Genomic DNA, 19,906 nt, shown 5'->3' with positions numbered 1-19,906 from the left:
TCACATTCTCCGCCCTTTTTCCCCCCTCACCTTTTCCCACCCTTTTTCCCCCCTCACATTCTCCGCCCTTTTTCCCCCCTCACCTTTTCCCACCCTTTTTCCCCCCTCACATTCTCCGCCCTTTTTCCCCCCTCACCTTTTCCCACCCTTTTTGTTCCCCCTCACGTTTCCCGCCCTTTTCCCCCCTCACATTTTCCCGCCCTTTTTCCCCCCCTCACCTTTTCCCGCCATTTTTGTTCCCCCTCACCTTTTCCCACCCTTTTTCCCCTCACATTCTCCGCCCTTTTCTCCCCCTCACGTTCTCCGCCATTTTCCCCTCACGTTTCCCGCCCTTTTCCCCCCCTCACGTTCTCCGCCATTTTCCCCTCACATTTCCCACCCTTTTCCCCCCCTTACGTCCTCCGCCATTTTCCCCTCACGTTTCCCGCCCTTTTCCCCCCCTCACGTTCTCAGCCATTTTCCCCTCACATTCTCCGCCCTTTTCTCCCCCTCACGTTTCCCGCCCTTTTCCCCCCTCACATTCTCAGCCATTTTCCCCTCACGTTTCCTGCCCTTTCCCCCCTCACGTTCTCCACCATTTTTGTCCCCCCTCACATTTCCCGCCCTTTTCCCCCCTCACGTTCTCCGCCATTTTCCCCTCACGTTTCCCGCCCTTTTCCCCCCTCACGTTCTCCGCCATTTTCCCCTCACGTTTCCCGCCCTTTTCCCCCCTCACATTCTCAGCCATTTTCCCCTCACATTCTCCACCCTTTTCCCCCCTCACATTTCCTGCCCTTTTCCCCCCCTCACATTCTCCACCCTTTTCCCCCCTCACATTTCCCGCCCTTTTCCCCCCTCACGTTCTCCGCCATTTTCCCCTCACATTTCCCACCCTTTCCCCCCCTCACATTCTCCACCCTTTCCCCCCCCTCACATTTCCCGCCCTTTTCCCCCCTCACGTTCTCCACCATTTTCCCCTCACGTTTCAGGGCGTCCCTTTGTCTTTGGGCTGCAGCAGACGGACACACAGCCACGAACACCCCCAGGTACGAAGCAACGGCGCCGTTTATTTACAATGGGGGAGGGCTACAGCCCCCCAAAATCCAAAATATTATCCTTCAAACAAAGAGGGGAGGGAGTAAAAGGTGGTGGTGGTGGGGGGGGGGGGTGGCCCCCAAATTCCAACTGGGGGAGGTTTTTGGGGGGGATCCCCCAAATCCCCCCCTTAAACTCCCCCCAACTGGGACAGACCCTGCCCATTCTGGGGGTGCTCCCCCTCCCCCCCCCCCCCAGAAAAATGATGCTCTAAACACCCCCAAAAACTTGGGGGAGGCCCCCCAAAAAAAGTGGGGTGCAAGGAACGTTTAGAAAAATAACACACATGAAAAAACTTGTTTCCAAAACCTCCGAGTTCAGGGTGAGGGGATCCCCAAATCCCCCTCCCCAATTTAGGGGTGGGACCCCCACCCTCCAAACTTTGCCCCCTTGAACTTAGACAAGTCCCCCAAATTTTAACTGGGACCCCAAAATTGTAACTGGGACCCCAAAACCTCAGAACGTGGGGCGGGGAACCCCAAAACTCTTTTATTTTGGGGTAGGGGACCCCAAACTCCCCCATTTTAGGGGAGTTCCCCCCAAATCTCTTAGTCTGGTGTGTGGGGCCCCTGAATCCTCCTTTCCTGGGGGTGGGACACCCCAAAACCTCACGATTTGGGGCAAAAGACACCCCCAAACCCCCCTATTTTAGGGGGGAGGTCCCCCAAAATCTTTTTGTTTGGGGTGAAGAACCCCAAAATCTCATAATTTGGGGTAGAGGACCCCCAAACCTCCCCTATCTAAAGGGGGAGCTCCCCAAATCTTAATTTGGGGTCAGGGGCCCCCCTTAAACTTCCCATCCTGGGGGTGGGGGACCCCAAAAAAAAACCTCATGATTTGGGGTAAGAGACCCCCCCCCAAATCTCGTACCCCAGGGGAAAAATGGGACCCCAAAACCCTCCTGGCCTGCAGATGAGGGACCCCAAAACCCCCCCCCAGATTTGAACTGGAACCCCAAAACCCCACAACTCGGGGGGGAGGGTAAAAGACCTCCCCAAACCGCCCCATTTTTGGGAGGAGGAGCCCAAAATCTCACAATTTGAGGCTTGGGACCCCAAAATCCCCCATTTTGGGGGACCCCAAAACCGCACGACTCGGGGGCGAGGGGTAAAAAAACCCCCAAACCGCCCCATTTTCAAGGGGGGAAGACCCCAAAATCTCACAATTTTAGAGGATTTACGAACCCCAAATCCTCACAATTTGGGGGGGGGGAAGGTTACAAACCCCAAAATCTCCCGATCTGAGGCGAGAATGCCCCGGAATTCCCCATTTTGGGGGTCCCAAAAACCCAAAACCACACGATTTTGGGGTGCAGGGGCGGGGGTTACACCCTCCTCAAACCTCCCGATTTCAGGGAAGGTTACAAACCCCAAAACCTCAAATTTTGGGAATGTTACAACCCCCAAAACCCTCAGATTTTGGGAGTGGTATAAACCCCAAAACCTCAAATTTTGGGAATGTTGCAACCCCCAAAACCCTCAGATTTTGGGAGTGGTATAAACCCCCAAAACCCTCAAATGTTGGGAATGTTGCAACCCCAAAACCCTCAAATTTTGGGACCGCTCCAAACCCTAAGAACCTCAGATTTTGGGAATGTTACAAACCCCAAAACCCTCAGATTTTGGGACTGCTCCAACCCCCAAAACCCTCAGATTTTGGGACTGCTCCAACCCCCAAAACCCTCAGATTTTGGGACTGCTCCAACCCCCAAAACCCTCAGATTTTGGGAATGTTCCAACCCCCAAAACCCTCAGATTTTGGGACCGCTCCAACCCCCAAAACCTCACGATTTCAGGCAGAGCATCCCAACCCCCAAACCCCTGAAATTTCACCAATCCTCCAACTCCCAAACCTCCCAATTCCGGCACCAACCAACAACCCCCAAACCTTTTAAACTTTCAGGAGAGCTCGCAACCCCCCAAAATTCTCAATTTCGGGCACCTTCCGACCCCTCAAACCCTCCCGGATGCGAGGCTGGGGAGCCCCGAAAGCCCCTCGGGGTGGCGTGGGGCGAGCGCGGGGTTTTTTGTCAGGATTTGGGGATTTTCCGGGCGTTTTTAGGAGTCCCCCGCGGCCCTGGGGGTGGCGGGGGCGGCCCTGCGGGGGCCCTCGCGGCATTTTTGGCAATAAAAGACGTCGGGGACGTTGTTTTTCTTGACCTTGGCGCAGGACAGGTGGATCCAGGTGCCGCACTGGCTGCACTCGATCATGGGCCGGCCCGCGAAGGGTTTCTGGCAGTAGCAGGTGATCAAATCCCAGGAATCGTCACCTAAAAAAAGCAGGATTCAAAGGAAGAATCAGGAGGATTCCAAAAAAAAAAAAAATGGGAGGATTTAAAGGAAGAATTGGGAGGATTTAAAGAAAGAATCAGGAGAATTCAAAAAACAATCGGGAGAATTCAAAAAAAAAATCGGGAGAATTCAAAAAAAAATCGGGAGAATTTAAAAAAAAAAATCGGGAGAATTTAAAAAAAAAAAATCGGGAGAATTTTAAAAAAAAAAATCGGGAGAATTTAAAAAAAAAAATCGGGAGAATTAAAAAAAAAAAATCGGGAGAATTAAAAAAAAAATCGGGAGAATTCAAAAAAAAAATCGGGAGAATTTAAAAAAAGAATCAGGAGAATTCAAAAAAAAAATCGGGAGAATTTAAAAAAAAAATTGGGAGAATTTAAAAAAAAAATCGGGAGAATTCAAAAAAAAAATCGGGAGAATTCAAAAAAAATTCGGGAGGATTCAAAAAAAAAATCAGGAGAATTCAAAAAAAAATCGGGAGAATTTAAAAAAAAAATCGGGAGAATTTAAAAAAAGAATCAGGAGAATTCAAAAAAAGAAATCAGGAAAATGAAAAAAAAAAGTCAGGAAAATTCAAAAAAAGAATCAGGAGAATTCAAAAAAAAAAATCAGGAAAATGCAAAAAGAAATCAGGAAAATTCAAAAAAAAAATAAGGAAAATTCAAAAAAAGAAATCAGGAAAATTCAAAAAAAATCAGGAAAATTCAAAAAAAGAAATCAGGAAAATGCAAAAAAAAAAATCAGGAGAATTCAAAAAAAAATCAGGAAAATTCAAAAAAAAATCAGGAAAATTCAAAAAAAGAAATCAGGAAAATTCAAAAAAAAGAAATCAGGAGAATTCAAAAAAAAAATCAGGAAAATGCAAAAAAAATCAGGAAAATGCAAAAAAAAATCAGGAAAATTCAAAAACATCAAGGTAAAACGTCCCAAAGTTTTTGGGTGGCGGGAGCACGGAGGTGTGGAGTGGGAGAATGGGGAAAAGCAGTGGAAATGGGGAAGTTTGGGGCTTTAAAGGTGATGGAAATGGGAAAATATCCCAAATTTCTGCCCCAAAAGCGCCAGGAACAGCCGCGTTTGCCCCGGCATCGCTCAAATTCCAAAATTCCTGTCCCAAAGGGTCCCTAAAACCCCAAAATCTCACCCCAAAACCCCCCTGAGACCCTTCCAGGGACCCCAAACCCCAAAATCTCACCCCAAAATCTCCATTGAGACCCTTCCAGGGACCCCAAACCCCAAAATCTCACCCCAAAATCCCCTTGAGACCCTTCCAGAGACCCCAAAACCCCAAAATCTCACCCCAAAATCTCCCTGAGACCCTTCCAGGGACCCCAAAACCCCAAAATCTCACCCCAAAATCCCCTTGAGACCCTTCCAGGGACCCCAAAACCCCAAAATCTCATCCCAGAATCCCCTTGAGACCCTTCCAGGGACCCCAAAACCCCAAAATCTCACCCCAAAATCTCCCTTGAGACCCTTCCAGGGACCCCAAACCCCAAAATCTCACCCCAAAATCTCCCTTGAGACCCTTCCAGGGACCCCAAACCCCAAAATCTCACCCCAAAATCTCCTTGAGACCCTTCCAGGGACCCCAAAACCCCAAAATCTCACCCCAAAATCTCCCTGAGACCCTTCCAGGGACCCCAAAACCCCAAAATCTCATCCCAGAATCCCCTTGAGACCCTTCCAGGGACCCCAAAACCCCAAAATCTCACCCCAAAATCTCCCTTGAGACCCTTCCAGGGACCCCAAACCCCAAAATCTCACCCCAAAATCTCCTTGAGACCCTTCCAGGGACCCCAAAACCCCAAAATCTCACCCCAAAATCTCCCTGAGACCCTTCCAAGGACGCCAAAACCCCAAAATCTCACCCCAAAATCCCCTTGAGACCCTTCCAGGGACCCCAAAACCCCCAAATCTCACCCCAAAATCTCCTTGAGACCCTTCCAGAGACCCCAAAACCCAAAATCTCACCCCAAAATCTCCTTGAGACCCTTCCAGGGACCCCAAACCCCAAAATCTCACCCCAAAACCCCCCTGAGACCCTTCCAGGGACCCCAAAACCCCCAAATCTCACCCCAAAATCTCCTTGAGACCCTTCCAGGGACCCCAAAACCCCAAAATCTCACCCCAAAATCTCCTTGAGACCCTTCCAGGGACCCCAAAACCCCAAAATCTCATCCCAAAATCCCCCTGAGACTCCCCCAAATCCCCAAACCTCATCCCAAAACCCTCCCAGAGACCCCAAAACCCCCTGAATTCCCCCCAAAACCCCCCCGAGACTCCACCTTCACGTCCTCGTCCATCACCCTGGCGTCCCCTCCAGTGACCCCAAACCCCCAAAATCTCACCCCAAAATCCCCTTGAGACCCTTCCAGTGACCCCAAAACCCCAAAACCTCACCCCAAAATCTCCCTTGAGACCCTTCCAGGGACCTCAAAACCCCAAAATCTCACCCCAAAATCCCCTTGAGACCCTTCCAGTGACCCCAAAACCCCAAAATCTCACCCCAAAATCTCCCTTAGATCCTTCCAGGGACCCCAAAACCCCAAAATCTCATCCCAAAATCTCCTTGAGACCCTTCCAGGGACCCCCAAACCCCAAAATCTCACCCCAAAATCTCCTTGAGACCCTTCCAGGGATGCCAAACCCCAAAATCTCATCCCAAAATCCCCTTGAGACCCTTCCAGGGACCCCAAAACCCCAAAATCTCATCCCAAAATCCCCCTGAGACCCTTCCAGGGACCCCAAAACCCCAAAATCTCACCCCAAAATCCCCCTGAGACCCTTCCAGGGACCCCAAAACCCCCAAACCTCACCCCAAAACCCCCCTGAGACCCTTCCAGGGACCCCAAACCCCAAAATCTCACCCCAAAATCTTTTTGAGACCCTTCCAGGGACACCAAAACCCCAAAATCTCACCCCAAAATCTCCCTGAGACCCTTCCAGTGACCCCAAAACCCCAAAATCTCACCCCAAAACCCCCCTGAGACCCTTCCAGGGACCCCAAAACCCCCAAACCTCACCCCAAAACCCCCCTGAGGCCCTTCCAGTGACCCCAAAACCCCAAAATCTCACCCCAAAACCCCCCTGAGACCCTTCCAGTGACCCCAAAACCCAAAACCTCACCCCAAAATCCCCCTGAGACCCTTCCAGTGACCCCCAAACCCCAAAATCTCACCCCAAAATCTTTTTGAGACCCTTCCAGGGACCCCAAACCCCCCCGAATTCCCCCCAAATTCTCCCAAAACTCACCCGACTCCACCATGACATCCTCATCCATCACCCTGGCGTCCCCTCCAGTGACCCCAAACCCCCAAAATCTCACCCCAAAATCCCCCTTAGACCCTTCCAGGGACCCCAAAATCCCCAAAATCTCACCCCAAAATCCCCCTGAGACCCTTCCAGGGACCCCAAAACCCCCAAATCTCACCCCAAAACCCCCAAATCTCACCCCAAAATCTCCTTGAGACCCTTCCAGTGACCCCAAACCCCCCCAAATCCCCCCAAAACTCACCCGACTCCACCATGATGTCCTCGTCCATCACCCTGGCATCCCCTCCAGTGACCCCAAATCCCCAAAATCTCACCCCAAAATCCCCTTGAGACCCTTCCAGGGACCCCAAAACCCAAAACCTCACCCCAAAACCCCCCTGAGGCCCTTCCAGTGACCCCAAACCCCCCCAAATTCCCCCAAAACTCACCCGACTCCACCATGATGTCCTCGTCCATCACCCTGGCGTCGCCCTCGCTGTCGCTGCCGTCTCCGTCCCTGCTCGTCTCCGTGCTCCCCCCTTCCTTCCCCACCCCCCCCCCGGGACCCCCCAAAACCCCTCCCGGGCCCCCCCCGCCCCCCCCCAATTTCCCCGCCTCGGGGGGCAGCGGCGGAGGGGGCGGTGGGGGAGGGGAGGGGGGCTCCTCCTCCGAGTCCGTCTCGCTCGGGGAGCCCCCGGCCCCTCGCCCCGGCCCCTCGCGCTCCCCCTTCTTCCAGCGCCGCTTTTTGCTCTTTTTCAGCCGAATCCGCGAATCCCCGCGACCCCCGCCCCGCGACCCCCCACCCCCTCCTCCTCCTCCTCCTCCTCCTCCGGGATCCCCGCGGCGGCTGCGCCGGTCCCGCCGCCGGGGCGGGGCAGGGGGCGGTGGTCCCGGTGGGTTTTGAGGAGGGGGGAGATCGAACAGGGAGTCTTTGAGACGCATTTTGTCCAAAATGGACGATTCCGGAGCTCCCAAGCCGCGTTTTTTGGAGGATTTGGCTTTACGGACGAAGGTCTCGATGGTTCGCAGCGCGGCGGGCGCCGAGCCCCAGGCGTCCCCCGCGTCCGGGTGAGGGGAGCTGGGGCCGGACGAGGCCCAGGGGGGGTCCTGGGGAGGGGGGAAAGGAGCTCAGGGACCCCCCCCGGGACCCCCGCGCCGCCCGAATCGAGCCCGGAACGCCGGCTCGGGGAGCTGGAATTCAGCCCCGGCACGCTCGAGGTGACCCCAAAACCGCCGGGGGATCTGCAGGTGCAGCCCAGGAGCCCCCAAAATCTGCACGGGAGCCCCAAAATCCATCCCAAGAGCCCCAAAATCTGCACGGGAGCCCCAAAATCCGCCCCAGGAGCCCCAAAATCTGCACGGGAGCCCCAAAATCCATCCCAGGAGCCCCAAAATCCACCCCAGGAGCCCCAAAATCTGCACGGGATCCACCAAATCTACCCCAGGAGCCCCAAAATCCGCACGGGAGCCCCAAAATCCACCCCAGGAGCCCCAAAATCTGCACGGGACCCCTGAAATCTGCACGGGATCCCCAAAATCTACCCCAGGAGCCCCAAAATCTGCACGGGACCCCTGAAATCTGCACGGGATCCCCAAAATCTACCGCAGGACCCCCAAAATCCACCCCAGGACCCCCAAAATCCAGTCTGGAACGCCTGAATTGGTCCAAAATCTACCCCAGGACCCCTGGAAACCGCACGGGACCCCCCAAATCCGCCCCAGGACCCCCCAAAATCCACCCCACAATACCCAAGTTTATCCTAAATTTACCCAGGACCCCCCAAATCAACTCCAGGACACCCAAATTCACCCCAAACCCGCCCAAAGACCTCAAAACGCACCCCAAGACCTTCGAATCCACCCCAGAATCTTCGAATTTACCCCGAGCCTCGCAAAATCAACCCCAAGAAAAATAAATTCACCCCAAAACCCACCCAGAACCCCCAAACCCACCCAAAACCCACCCAGGACCCCCAAATGCAGCCCAGGACTCACAAAATCCCCCCTAAGAAACCCAAGCTCACCCCGAGTCCGCCCCAGAACCCCTAAATCAACCCCAAACCCCTCAAATCCAGCCTCAAATCCACCTCAGGACCCCCCAAAATCCCCCCCAAAATCCCCCCCAAAATCCCCCTCACGAACCCCCGCCTCAACATGGCGCCGTCGCGCAAGGCACGCCGGGGTTTGTAGTCCTCGCGCCGAGCACCGCCTACACCTCCCAGCATCCCCCGCGGCGCGGAGAGGGCGTGACCACGCAAAGCGCGCCGCCATTGGTCCCTCGCGCGTGGGCGGAGCTTCCCCCTCAGGGCCCCTCCCGCGGTGGGCGGGGCTTAGGGCGGGACCGCGACGCGATTGGCGAAGTGGGCTGGAGGGGCGGGGCATGGCGGGCTGTCAATCACGCGGGGGCCGCGCGGGGCACGCCGGGAGCTGCCGGGGCGGCGGCGGGGCCGGGGGGAACCGGGGGGGGGCCCGGGAGGGGACCCAAGGTGGGGTTTAGGGACCCGGGACTCCCCTTAAAAGCCTCCCGTCCCCCTAAAGCCCCGTCCGCTGCCTCCCCGGGACCCCCCGGTGCCTCTCCGGTACCTCCCGGTAGCTCCCGGTGTTCTCCCGGTGGCCCCTCCGCTACCTCCCGCAAGCACCGGGTGCCCTCCCGCTACCCCCGCGATACATCCCGGTGTCCCCCCGGCTCTCCCGCTGCCTCCCCGGTACCTCCCGGTAACCCCCGGTGCCCTCCCGGTGCCTCCCTCGGTACCTCAGCGGCCGCCGGGATGTACCCGGCGTAGGCCAGGACGAAGCTGCAGAACTTATTGAAGTCCTCGATCGTTCGCCGCCGCTTTTCGGGGGGCTACGGGGACCGGCAACCGAGGGGGAGGGCGGCCACCGTGAGCACCGGGACCCTCCCGTTAACCCCCCCCAGACCCCCCCGGGTCCCTTCCCGGTGCGGGCCGGGAACACCGGGAGGGGTCAGACCCTTGAACAGAGGGGGAATCCCCGTCCCCCGCCCCGCCCGGCGCCTCCCGGTGCCCCCCCTCACCTGCGGCTCGGTTTTCAGCGGCGGCAGCGCTTCTGTGGAACGGGAGGGGACGGGGGGGGTCACACCGGTACCGGCACCGCTCCCCCGTTCCCTCCACGTTATCCCGGAGCCCCCCCGGGACCGCCACCACCGCCCCCCCCCCCCCCCCGCCACGCTTCCCCCGGGGAACCCCCGCCGGTACCGGCGCTCCCAAAGCTTCAACCCCGCCGGAGCCGGCGCCGCTCCGGAGGCTCCGATCCCGCCCGGTACCGGCTCCGGTTCCGCCCCCCCCCCCCCCCCCCCCCCATCCCCTCGGTTCTCCGCGCTCCCCCCGGTCCCGCTGCTGCCGCTGCTCCCGGTGCCGCTACCGGGACTCTGAGTGCTCCAAACCCGCCCGCTCCCGGCCGCAGCTCCCCTCGGTCCCGGCCGCAGCTCCCCCCGGTACCGGCGCTCTCAGGGCTCCGCTTCCCCCCCCCCCACCCCGTCCCGGTACCGGCACTCCCGGTGTCCCCCGCCCCCCCCCCCCCCCGCTCCACTACCGGCACTCCCGAGGCCTCCAGCACCGCCGCTGCCGGGACTTTACCGGCTCCAACCCCCCCCCCCCCCCCTCCTTTTACCGGGACTCCCGAGGGGCTTCACCCCGCCGGTACCGGCTCCCCCGCCCCGTTCTCCCTCAGGGCTCCCCCGCTCCCGGGACCTCCCCGGCGCTTCCTGCCCGGTTCCCCCAGCCCCTTGCCCCTCCCGGTACCTCCGTGCCCGGGCTCGGCCATGGCCGCGGCCCCCCCCGGGCTCCCCCCCCCCGGTTCCGCGGTCGCTCCGTCCGGTGCCGCCTCGTTCCGCGCCGCCCCCGCCAGGCCCCGCCCCCTGCGGCCAAGCCACGCCCCCCTCCCCTCAGCGCGCACGCGCCGCCCCCTCCGAGCCACGCCCCCTTCCGGGCGCGCGGCGCCTTCCCGCGCCCTCATTCTGCCGTCTGCGCACGCGCGCCGAGCTCATTATTCAAGCCACGCCCCCTCCCGCTTTCTGCGCATGCGCCAGGAGCTCATTATGCAAGCCACACCCCCCTCCCCCGCCCTCCCTTCGCTCTCTGCGCACGCGCGCCGCGCTCATTATGCAAGCCACGCCCCCCGCTCGGCTTTGTGCGCAGGCTCGCGGCGCTCGTTATGCAAACCACGCCCACCTCCCCGACGCGCGCTGCCCTGATTGGCCGCGCCCTCTCCCGCCACGCACGCGCGGCCCCGCCCCTCCCCTTAAAACCACGCCCACTTCCGGTAGAGGCCCTGAGGCGGCTCCGTCGCTTTTATTGGAGGCGGGGGGCGCGGGAGGAAAAATGAGGGAAAAAGGGGAAAAAAAGGGACCGGGAAGCACCGGGAAGGCCCGGGAATGGCGGAGGGAGCGGGAAGGGGAGGGGTCAGGCCCCGTACACGCTCTCGTCGCTGTAGGCGATGTACAGGAAGAAATCTTCCTCGTGGTGCTCCTGAGGAAGGGGAGAAACCGGCAAAAGGCGGGTGAAAATTTGGGAAAAACCCCCAAAAATCCATTTTCGGGGCTCCCGGGATCGATAATTCCCACAAGAATCCCTCATTTTCCCCTCAGGGATCTCCCCGGGACTTTGGGTTCCTCCGCCCTCAAGTTTTTGGACTCGCCCAATTCCCTCCCCAAGATTTTGGGGCTTTTCCCAGGATTTTTGGGGCTTTTTCCAGGATTTTTGGGACCCCAGCCTGGATTCTTAACCCCTCCATCCCAAACTCCCCCCGCCCAGCGAGGATTCTGGGGCTTTTCCCAGGATTTTTTGAGGCTTTTCCCAGGATTTTTGGGGCTTTTCCCAGGATTTTTGGGACCCTTTTTTACCCCCTCCCCAACTTTAAACTCTCCCAAATTTTCCAGGACCCTCCCAAATTCTTCCAAGTCCACCCCAAACTTTTTTTAGGGACCCCCCCCTCGAATATTTAAGGCCCCTCCCCAATTTTTTTTAACCCTTTCAACCCCTTCCCCCTCCCCAATTTTTCCGGAACCCTCCCCAATTTTCTCAGCATTCTCCCAAATCACTTCACGACCACCCCAAACTTTTTTAGGACCCCGCCGAATCTTTTTGAACCCCTTTTTGAACCCTTTTTTTTACCCATCTTTGTAACTTGAATCTTTCCCAGTAACTCGAATCTCTCCCAGGTTTGTTTTTGGGGGGGATCCTCCCAGATTTTTTTCGGGACTTGCTGGGATTTTTGGGGGGTACCTGGTAGAGCTGGCCCATGGTGGCGCTGGTCGGGGGGATGACGTTGTTGACGAAGAAGAACAGAGCGTCCTCGGCCCGCAGGTGGATCCGCTTCCGGATCAGGAAATAGAACTGCCCCACTTCCCAAAAAAACCAGCCCAAAAAAGTGCTTTGGAACCCCCAGAACCCCAAAAAACAACCCCCCAAAAAACCCCAATCATCCCAAAAAAAACCAGCCCAAAAACACCCCAATCATCCCAAAAAAACCCCCAATCATCCCCAAAAAAGCCAGCCCAAAAAGTGCTTTGGAACCCCCAGAACCCCAAAAAAAACCCCTCAAAAAATAAAACAATCACCCCCAAAAAAATCAGCCCAAAAAGTGCTTTGGAACCCCCAAAACCCCAAAAAACAACCCCCCAAAAAACACCCCAATCATCCCAAAAAAACCCAGCCCAAAAAAGTGCTTTGGAACCCCCAGAACCCAAAAAACAACCCCCCAAAAAACCCCAATCATCCCAAAAAAAACCAGCCCAAAAAAGTGCTTTGGAACCCTCAGAACCCCAAAAAACAACCCCCCAAAAAACCCCAATCATCCCAAAAAAAACCAGCCCAAAAAAGTGCTTTGGAACCCTCAGAACCCCCAAAAAAAAACCCCACCAAAAAACCCCAATCATCCCAAAAAAACCCCCAATCATCCCCAAAAAAACCAGCCCAAAAAAGTGCTTTGGAACCCTCAGAACCCGAAAAAACAACCCCCCAAAAAACCCCAATCATCCCAAAAAAAATCAGCCCAAAAAGTGCTTTGGAACCCCCAGAACCCCAAAAACAAACCCCCCAAAAACCCCCAATCATCCCAAAAAAAATCAGCCCAAAAAGTGCTTTGGAACCCCCAGAACCCCCCAAAAAAACCCTCAGAAAAGAGAACAATCATCCCAAAAAAAACCCAGCCCAAAAAAACCCCAATCATCCCAAAAAAACCCAGCCCAAAAAAGTGCTTTGGAACCCTCAGAACCCCAAAAAACAACCCCCCAAAAAACCCCAATCATCCCAAAAAAAACCCCAATCATCCCAAAAAAAATCAGCCCAAAAAAGCGCTTTGGAACCCCCAGAACCCGAAAAAAACCCTCAGAAAAGAGAACAATCATCCCAAAAAAACCCAATCATCCCAAAAAAACCCCAATCATCCCAAAAAACCCAGCCCAAAAAGTGCTTTGGAACCCTCAGAACCCCAAAAAAAAACCCCTCAAAAAATAAAACAATCACCCCCAAAAAAACCAGCCCAAAAAGTGCTTTGGAACCCCCAGAACCCCCCAAAAAAACCCTCAGAAAATAAAACAATCACCCCAAAAACCCCCAATCTTCCCCAAAAAACCCAGCCCAAAAAGTGCTTTGGAACCCCCAGAACCCAAAAAAAAAACCCCTCCAAAAAACCCCAATCATCCCAAAAAAAACCAGCCCAAAAAACCCCCAATCATCCCAAAAAACCCAGCCCAAAAAAGTGCTTTGGAACCCCCAGAACCCGAAAAAAACCCTCAGAAAATCGAACAATCACCCCCAAAAAAATCAGCCCAAAAAGTGCTTTGGAACCCTCAGAACCCCAAAAAACAACCCCCCAAAAAACCCCAATCATCCCAAAAAAAAATCAGCCCAAAACCACCCCAATCATCCCAAAAAAAACCCCAATCATCCCCAAAAAAGCCAGCCCAAAAAGTGCTTTGGAACCCCCAGAACCCCCAAAAAAAAAAACCCCCCAAAAAACCCTAATCATCCCAAAAAAAATCAGCCCAAAAAAGTGCTTTGGAACCCTCAGAACCCCAAAAAAAACCCCTCAAAAAACCCCAATCATCCCAAAAAAAATCAGCCCAAAAAGTGCTTTGGAACCCCCAGAACCTGAAAAAAAACCCCTCAAAAAATAAAACAATCATCCCAAAAAAATCAGCCCAAAAAAGTGCTTTGGAACCCTTAGAACCCAAAAAAAACCCCCCAAAAAACCCCAATCATCCCCAAAAAAAACCAGCCCAAAAAACCCCCAATCATCCCAAAAAAAACCCAGCCCAAAAAGTGCTTTGGAACCCCCAGAACCCCCCAAAAAAACCCTCAGAAAAGAGAACAATCATCCCAAAGAAACCCCAATCATCCCAAAAAAAACCCAGCCCAAAAAACCCCAATCATCCCAAAAAAAAATCAGCCCAAAAAAGTGCTTTGGAACCCCCAGAACCCGAAAAAACAACCCCCCAAAAAACCCCAATCATCCCAAAAAAAATCAGCCCAAAAAGTGCTTTGGAACCCCCAGAACCCCAAAAAACAACCCCCCAAAAACCCCCAATCACCCCCAAAAAAACCCAGCCCAAAAAGTGCTTTGGAACCCTCAGAACCCCCCAAAAAAAACCCTCAAAAAATAAAACAATCACCCCCAAAAAAATCAGCCCAAAAAGCGCTTTGGAACCCCCAGAACCCAAAAACAACCCCCCCAAAAATAAAACAATCACCCCAAAAACCCCCAATCATCCCCAAAAAACCCAGCCCAAAAAGCGCTTTGGAACCCCCAGAACCCCAAAAACCAACCCCCCAAAAAACCCCAATCATCCCAAAAAAAATCAGCCCAAAAAAACCCCCAATCATCCCAAAAAACCCAGCCCAAAAAGTGCTTTGGAACCCCCAGAACCCCAAAAAAAAAACCCCCCAAAAAACCCCAATCATCCCAAAAAAAACCAGCCCAAAAACACCCCAATCATCCCCAAAAAACCCAGCCCAAAAAAGTGCTTTGGAACCCTCAGAACCCGAAAAAAACCCTCAGAAAATCGAACAATCACCCCCAAAAAAATCAGCCCAAAAAGTGCTTTGGAACCCTCAGAACCCCAAAAAACAACCCCCCAAAAAACCCCAATCATCCCAAAAAAACCCCCAATCATCCCCAAAAAAACCCAGCCCAAAAAAGTGCTTTGGAACCCCCAGAACCCGAAAAAACAACCCCCCAAAAAACCCCAATCATCCCAAAAAAAATCAGCCCAAAAAGTGCTTTGGAACCCCCAGAACCCCCCAAAAAAACCCCTCAAAAAATAAAACAATCACCCCCCAAAAAATCAGCCCAAAAAGTGCTTTGGAACCCCCAGAACCCCAAAAAACAACCCCCCAAAAACACCCCAATCATCCCAAAAAAAACCAGCCCAAAAAAACCCCAATCATCCCAAAAAAAATCAGCCCAAAAAAGCGCTTTGGAACCCTCAGAACCCCCAAAAAAAACCCCTCAAAAAATAAAACAATCACCCCCAAAAAACCCAGCCCAAAAAGTGCTTTGGAACCCCCAGAACCCGAAAAAAAACCCCTCAAAAAATAAAACAATCACCCCCAAAAAAATCAGCCCAAAAAGTGCTTTGGAACCCCCAGAACCCCAAAAAACAACCCCCCAAAAACCCCCAATCATCCCAAAAAAACCCAGCCCAAAAAAGTGCTTTGGAACCCCCAGAACCCAAAAAACAACCCCCCAAAAAACCCCAATCATCCCAAAAAAACCCCCAATCATCCCCAAAAAACCCAGCCCAAAAAAGTGCTTTGGAACCCTCAGAACCCCAAAAAACAACCCCCCAAAAAACCCCAATCATCCCAAAAAAACCCAGCCCAAAAAGTGCTTTGGAACCCCCAGAACCCAAAAAAAAAAAACCCCCCAAAAAACCCCCAATCATCCCAAAAAAAATCAGCCCAAAAAAGTGCTTTGGAACCCCCAGAACCCCCCAAAAAAACCCTCAGAAAAGAGAACAATCATCCCAAAAAAACCCCAATCATCCCAAAACCTAAAAAATTTAAAAAAAAAGAAAAATCCCCTCTGAAAAGATGACCAAAAAAAAATCACCTTAAAAATGGCCCAAATCGCCCCAAACATCGCCCCAAAAAAAACCCCAAATCACCCCAAAAATCGCCCCAGAAATCACCCCAAAATTCCACTGAAAAATTCCCAAAAATCACCCCAAAAAAACCCAAAATCACCCCAAAAAATCACCCCAAAAAACCCCAAAATCACCCCAAAATTCCACTGAAAAATTCCCAAAAATCCACCCCCAGAGACCACAAGTATCACCCCAAAAAATCCCCCAAATCACCCCAAAAAATCACCCCCCCAAAAAATCCAATATCAACCCAAAACCCCCCAAATCCCCCCGAAAAATTCCCAAAAATCCCCCCAAAAATTCCCAAAAATCCCCCCGAAAAATTCCCCAAAATCCACCCCAAAATTCCCAAAAATCCCCCCGAAAATTCCCAAAAATCCCCCTGAAAAATTCCCAAAAATCCACCCCAAAATTCCCCCCAAATCCCCCCGAAAAATTCCCAAATCCCCCCGAAAAATTCCCAAAAATCCCCCCGAAAAATTCCCAAATCCCCCCGAAAAATTCCCAAAAATCCCCCTGAAAAATTCCCAAAAATCCACCCCAAAATTCCCAAAATCCACCCCAAAATCCCCAAAAATCCCCCCGAAAAATTCCCAAAAATCCCCCCGAAAAATTCCCAAAAATCCACCCCAAAATTCCCAAAAATCCCCCCCAAAATTCCCAAAAATCCCCCTGAAAAATTCCCAAAAATCCCCCTGAAAAATTCCCAAAAATCCACCCCAAAATTCCCAAAAATCCACCCCAAAATTCCCCAAATCCCCCCGAAAAATTCCCAAAAATCCCCCCGAAAAATTCCCAAAAATCCACCCCAAAATTCCCCAAAATCCACCCCAAAATTCCCCCACCGAAACCCCCAAAAAATCCACCAAACCCCCCCAGAATTCCACCCCAAAATTCCCAAAAATCCCCCCGAAAATTCCCAAAAATCCCCCCGAAAAATTCCCAAAAATCCACCCCAAAATCCCCAAAAATCCCCCCGAAAAATTCCCAAAATCCCCCCCAAAAATCCCCCCGAAAAATTCCCAAAAATCCCCCCGAAAAATTCCCAAAAATCCACCCCAAAATTCCCAAAAATCCACCCGAAAAATTCCCCAAATCCCCCCGAAAAATTCCCAAAAATCCCCCCGAAAATTCCCAAAAATCCCCCCGAAAAATTCCCAAAAATCCCCCCGAAAAATTCCCAAAAATCCCCCTGAAAATTCCCAAAAATCCCCCCCAAAATTCCCAAAAATCCCCCCCAAAATTCCCCAAAATCCACCCCAAAATTCCCCCTCCGAAACCCCCAAAAAATCCACCAAACCCCCCCAAAATCCCCCCGAAAAATTCCCAAAAATCCCCCCAAAACCCCTCCAAATCCCCCTGAAAATGCCCAAAATCCCCCCCAAACCCCCCAAAATTTCCCAAAAGCCCCAAAATTTCCCAAAAAGCCCCAAAATCGCCCCAAAAAGCCCCAAACCTGTCAGGTCCGAGGGCACCAAATATTTCTTCTTGTCCAGGTCCCCGATTCGCGCTTTGGGCGCCTTTTCCACGATCACCTGGAGGGGAAAATCCGGGCAAATCCGTCAACTTTGGGCGGAAAAAAGGGGATTTGGGGCTGGAAAATTCCTTTGGATTTTGGGGGGGAAAATTCCTGCAATTCTGGGGAGAAACGGCCCGGATTTGGGGGGGAAGTTTCTTGAAGTTTTGGGGAAAAAAAGAATTTGGATTTTGGGGGAAAACTTCCTGAATTTTGGGGTGAAAAATGCCTGAATTGGAGGAAAAACTTGGTGAATTTTGGGAAAAAAAATCCTGGATTTTGGGGGAAACTTCCTGGATTTGGGGGAAAAAAATCCTGGATTTTGGGGGAAAACTTCCTGGATTTGGGGGAAAAAAATCCTGGATTTTGGGGGAAAACTTCCTGGATTTTGGGGGAAAAAAATCCTGGATTTTGGGGGAAAACTTCCTGAATTTTGGGGTGAAAAATGCCTGAATTGGAGGAAAAACTTCGTGAAGTTGGGGGGGAAAAATCCTGGATTTTGGGGGAAACTTCCTGGATTTGGGAAAAAAAATCCTGGATTTTGGGGGAAAACTTCCTGAATTTTGGGGAAAAAAATCCTGGATTTTGGGGGAAAACTTCCTAGATTTTAGGGAAAAAAATCCTGGATTTTGGGGGAAAACTTCCTGGATTTTAGGGAAAAAAATCCTGGATTTTGGGGGAAAACTTCCTGAATTTGGGGGAAAAAAAATCCTGGATTTTGGGGGAAAACTTCCTGGATTTGGGGGAAAAAAAATCCTGGATTTTGGGGGAAAACTTCCTGAATTTTGGGAAAAAAAATCCTGGATTTTGGGGGAAACTTCCTGGATTTGGGGGAAAAAAAATCCTGGATTTTGGGGGGAAAATCTCCTTGAATTTGGGGGAAAAATACCTGAATTTGGGGGAAGGAAATCTTGAACTTGGGGGAAGGAAATCCTGAATTTTGGGGGGAAAAACTTCCTGAATTTTGGGGAAAAAAATCCTAGATTTTGGGGAAAAACTTCCTTAAATTTTGGGAAGAAAATCCCTGATTTTCGGGGGCAAAACCGCCTGAATTTTGGGGGAAATCCCTTAAGTTTTAGGGAAAAAAACCCCTCAAATTTCAGAAAACGCCCCCGGGCTGGGGAGGAGAAGGAAAACCCCAAAGGACCCCCCCAAATTTGGGACTTTTGAGATGGAAAAAGGAGAAATTTGGGAATTTCGGGGGGTCCCGGACACGCGAGCACCCCCAAAAAAGGGGAAAATTCAGGTTTGGGGGGTTCCAAAATGGCCCGGGGGGTCCCGGGGGGGATTTTGGGGGTCCCAGGGGGGATTTTGGGGGGTCCCGGGGGGGATTTTGGGGGTCCCGGGGGGGATTTTGGGGGGTCCTGGGGTGGTTTTTGGGGGTCCCGGGGGGGATTTTGGGGGTCCCGGGGGGGATTTTGGGGGTCCCAGGGGGGATTTTGGGGGGTCCTGGAGTGGTTTTTGGGGGTCCTGGGGTGGTTTTTGGGGGTCCCGGGGGGGATTTTGGGGGTCCCGGGGGGGATTTTGGGGGTCCCCGGCTGGATTTTGGGGGTCCCAGGGTGGTTTTTGGGGGTCCTGGGGTGGTTTTGGGGGGGTTCCGGGGGGTTTTTGGGGGGTTCCGGGGGGTTTTTGGGGGTTCCGGGGGTCCCTCGGTAGTTCCGGGATTCTCGGGGGGGGTCCTGGGGTGGATTTGGGGGGTCCCAGGGGGGATTTTGGGGGTCCCGGGGTGATTTTTGGGGGTCCTGGGGTGGATTTTGGGGGTCCCGGGAGGGATTTTGGGGGTCCCGGGGAGGAATTTTGGGGATCCCGGGGGGGGATTTCGAGGATCCCGGGGAGGATTCAGGAGGCCCCGGGTGGATCCTGGGCTTCCCGGGGACGATTTCGAGGGTCCCGGGGCGGATTTTGGGGATCCCGGATTGGTTTTAGGGGGGGTCCCAACCCTCACCGGGACTCGGTCCGGGTACTTTTTTCGGATCTTCTCGCCCTCGCAGCGGCGCTTCTCGAACGGATGCTCCTCCTTGTAGAGGAACTTCATGGCCGGGCCGGGGGGGGCCGGGGCCGGGGCCTGCTCGGGGCCGGGGCCTGCTCGGGGCCTGGACCGGGACCGGGAGCGGCGGCTGCGGGAGCGGCGCAGGGATACGGGCCCGCCCCCGCGCCTGCGCAAACGGCGCAGCGCTGCGCAAACGGCGTACGGGCGCGCAACGGAGCGCAACGGCGGCGCGCTACGCAAACGGCGTAAGGGAGCGGGCGCTGCCCTCAGAGCTACGCAAATTGCGTACGGGCGCCCAAATGGGGGGGAACGGCGGCGCGCTACGCAAACGGCGTAAGGGTGGCAACGCTGCCCTCAGCGCTGCGCAAACGGCGTAAGGGCCCTGCCCTCAGAGCTACGCAAACGGCGTAAGGATGGCAACGCTGCCCTCAGCGCTGCGCAAACGGCGTAAGGGCGCTGTCCTCAGCGCTACGCAAACGGCGTAAGGATGGCAACGCTGCCCTCAGCGCTGCGCAAACGGCGTAAGGGCGCTGCCCTCAGCGCTGCGCAAACGCCGTAAGGGCGCTGCCCTCAGCGCTGCGCAAACGGCGTACGGGCGCCCAATGGAGCGCAACGGCGGCGCGCCACGCAAACGGCGTAAGGACGCTGTCCTCAGCGCTACGCAAACGGCGTAAGGA

General features: G+C 53.9%; 2 protein-coding genes across 2 annotated transcripts; both read right to left on the bottom strand.

Annotated features, from left to right (window-relative positions):
- Positions 1-1,044: 1,044 nt before the first annotated feature.
- PHF23 (PHD finger protein 23) lies at positions 1,045-10,458 on the bottom strand. The gene is made up of 5 exons (XM_082300584.1): positions 10,379-10,458; positions 9,652-9,683; positions 9,370-9,462; positions 7,067-7,724; positions 1,045-3,343 (listed from the first exon to the last, which is right to left on the bottom strand). Exons 1-5 carry the CDS (start codon positions 10,398-10,400, stop codon positions 3,132-3,134), a joined length of 1,017 nt encoding a protein of 338 aa, XP_082156710.1. The 5' UTR covers positions 10,401-10,458; the 3' UTR covers positions 1,045-3,131.
- Positions 10,459-10,893: 435 nt separating this feature from the next.
- GABARAP (GABA type A receptor-associated protein) lies at positions 10,894-19,396 on the bottom strand. Its single transcript, XM_082300547.1, has 4 exons — positions 19,185-19,396; positions 17,180-17,258; positions 11,861-11,979; positions 10,894-11,104 (listed from the first exon to the last, which is right to left on the bottom strand). The coding sequence occupies exons 1-4, from the start codon at positions 19,272-19,274 to the stop codon at positions 11,039-11,041; spliced, it is 354 nt and encodes a 117-aa protein (XP_082156673.1). The 5' UTR covers positions 19,275-19,396; the 3' UTR covers positions 10,894-11,038.
- Positions 19,397-19,906: the final 510 nt, after the last annotated feature.

The sequence above is a fragment of the Coloeus monedula genome (assembly GCF_965178545.1).
Source record: "Coloeus monedula genome assembly, chromosome: 40".
Classification (NCBI taxonomy): Eukaryota; Metazoa; Chordata; class Aves; order Passeriformes; family Corvidae; genus Coloeus; species Coloeus monedula.
The sequence above is the reverse complement of the archived record's forward strand: the minus strand, read 5'-3'. Positions and strand labels throughout refer to the sequence as shown.